The 2,172-nt window shown below is 34.2% G+C and overlaps 1 protein-coding gene across 1 annotated transcript in view; it reads left to right on the top strand.

The window, feature by feature from the left end:
* snrpg (small nuclear ribonucleoprotein polypeptide G) overlaps positions 1-422 on the top strand; it is a 5,124-nt gene extending 4,702 nt beyond the window's left edge. Inside the window, exon 4 of the mRNA XM_015389091.1 lies at positions 225-422. Within this exon, the coding sequence (XP_015244577.1) occupies positions 225-275 (51 nt within the window). The 3' untranslated portion in view covers positions 276-422. The remainder of the gene's footprint in view (positions 1-224) is intronic.
* Positions 423-2,172: the final 1,750 nt, after the last annotated feature.

Below are 2,172 nucleotides of genomic sequence, written 5' to 3'. Positions count from 1 at the left end.
AGCGTTGTGTGCGCTGCACAAAGTATACCTGTCACACATGCAGGAAGGATTCACCTTGGGTTTGTAGAAACTGCTAAATGTAACAAATTAACTAGAAGCTGAAAAAGGTGATTAATTTCTGGTTAATTGAAGAACCGTCAGCAGGTGAATCATTTAGCAGAAGAAGAGTTTATATCTGCTCTAATTTTCAGCTGATGATTCGGATGTTTTTTTTTTTCTTGCAGGTCATCAGAGGAAACAGCATCATCATGTTGGAGGCCTTGGAGAGAGTATGAGAAGAAAGGAGGACGGTGCAGAGAACCAGCAGCACACTTTTATTTTCTATTTTCCCTTTTAGTCCACCGACCATTCCTCTTCTTCTTCGGGTGTTTATCTTGCATTTGTTTTGTGATTAAATGGTAATAAATCGACTTTTCTTTCTATCCTTTGTGTGGGTTCTTTATTACAGGGAAAACATCATATTAACTTTACTATCAGTGATGAGTTAAAGGAGTAACAGCAGCTTTCTTTGCTTTATTATGAGCGAATTATGATTTTCATTATTAAATCCTGCAGTCGAGCTGAGGGGACATTAATGAACTGAAAGGGAGTCATTGTTTTAGAAAGCTGGGGTTCGTTAAACTGCAATAAAAACTAGAAGGTTAAATGAATTAAAACCTTTAATGTAGTTTGATTTGATGCAGCATATAGCAGCAAGATCTACAAAAATAATACAGATTTAAGCCCAGTTCACAGCAACAGGTGAGCAGAGACTAAACGTTGCATTAATATAAAATCCCTGAAAAGGAAAAAAATATCAGTTCCTTTGTGGAAAAGTTTAAATATTTGATAATAAATGACATAAACCTCAATATTAGGCAACCTTGGTGTCAAAGAGCCAGAGTCAGTTACTGAGCTGGTAGACAGCCATCAATCACTGCTTCTTAATTATGACACAGATTTAATAATTTATCTCGATCAGGTCGTTTTAAGATTTACTAATCTGAGATTCAGTCAGACGGACGTTTTCGGCCGGATGTGGCAGTTTGTTCTACCTTTTAAAATGGTGTTTATTACATTAAATGCAATTTATTTTTGTTTAAATCAACCTTTGCTGAATGTTTTACCAGAAAATGACCCGATGGTATCATTTCAACAATCAAAAGGAAGAGTAAAAGAAGAGTCTCTAATTTTCTCATTAAGAGATGGTGGGTGTTCCTGATTCAACATAAAGAGATAAATCCTTAGACCAAAGTCACCACAGGGTAAAAAAGGTGCAACTCACACGTTCCACAGAAGAAAAAAAAAATGCTGGTGTGAAAATATTCAGGTTTGACGAGAGAAGAACTTTCTGTAATCCTGTTATAGAGTTTAAATGTAAAATTAGTAGCATTTAAGAAAATGAGGCGAGTGGAGCTGCTCTACTTCAACATGTTTACTAAATGGAAAGATTTTTATTCACAACATTAACCGTAAGAAACCAGGAGAGTTAATGTAACACGCTGCACGGCCAAAAGGGTCTGGTGGTCGACTGAAGTGAACTGAATCTGCTGATGGATCTGAGGTAAGATGATCAAGGATCAGCCGCCGGTTCCTCTGATTATTTTGGCCTTTTTTATTCTAACAACCCAGATCTCACTGCTTCTATCTATTCTAGCTGAAAGTAAGCTTTAAATTTAAACATTAAATATCATAAATAAGAATAAGGGACAAGAGGTAAAGACAAACTGAACCACTTTGTCACAATGTAGAGACTTTTCTTAACCTAAAAGGTCTAATTGGACCCCCCCTCCCAGCAGAAACAACTTTCCATAAAAAACAAGAATTCAAATCGGCTGAAAAATTATACAATCCAATAAAATATGAGGGTAAATTTAATTTAGATTTTATTTCTCTAGATTTTTTTATCTATTTTTTTTAGATATATTACTTTCTATTGTTCTCCATTTTTAACTGATTTTATATTTTCTAATTCTGTTTTCAAATTTTTCTTTTTCAGTTTCAGTTTTATGAATTGCATTTTAAGGATCATATTCTGTAAAATTGTCTGCATGGACCAATAAAAACGCGTCTTCTCAACAAATGTGAAAAAAAAAGCAATTTGTAAAACTCAGTCTAAAAAAAATCTGCAGAAAAAATATGAAAAAACAAAGAAAACAGCAAAGCTTCTGTCAAAACTTTATTAAGGTTGTG

The sequence above is a fragment of the Cyprinodon variegatus genome, unplaced genomic scaffold, assembly GCF_000732505.1.
Source record: "Cyprinodon variegatus isolate N-32 unplaced genomic scaffold, C_variegatus-1.0 Scaffold447, whole genome shotgun sequence".
NCBI lineage: Eukaryota > Metazoa > Chordata > Actinopteri > Cyprinodontiformes > Cyprinodontidae > Cyprinodon > Cyprinodon variegatus.
This window is presented reverse-complemented; position numbering and strand designations above follow the sequence as displayed.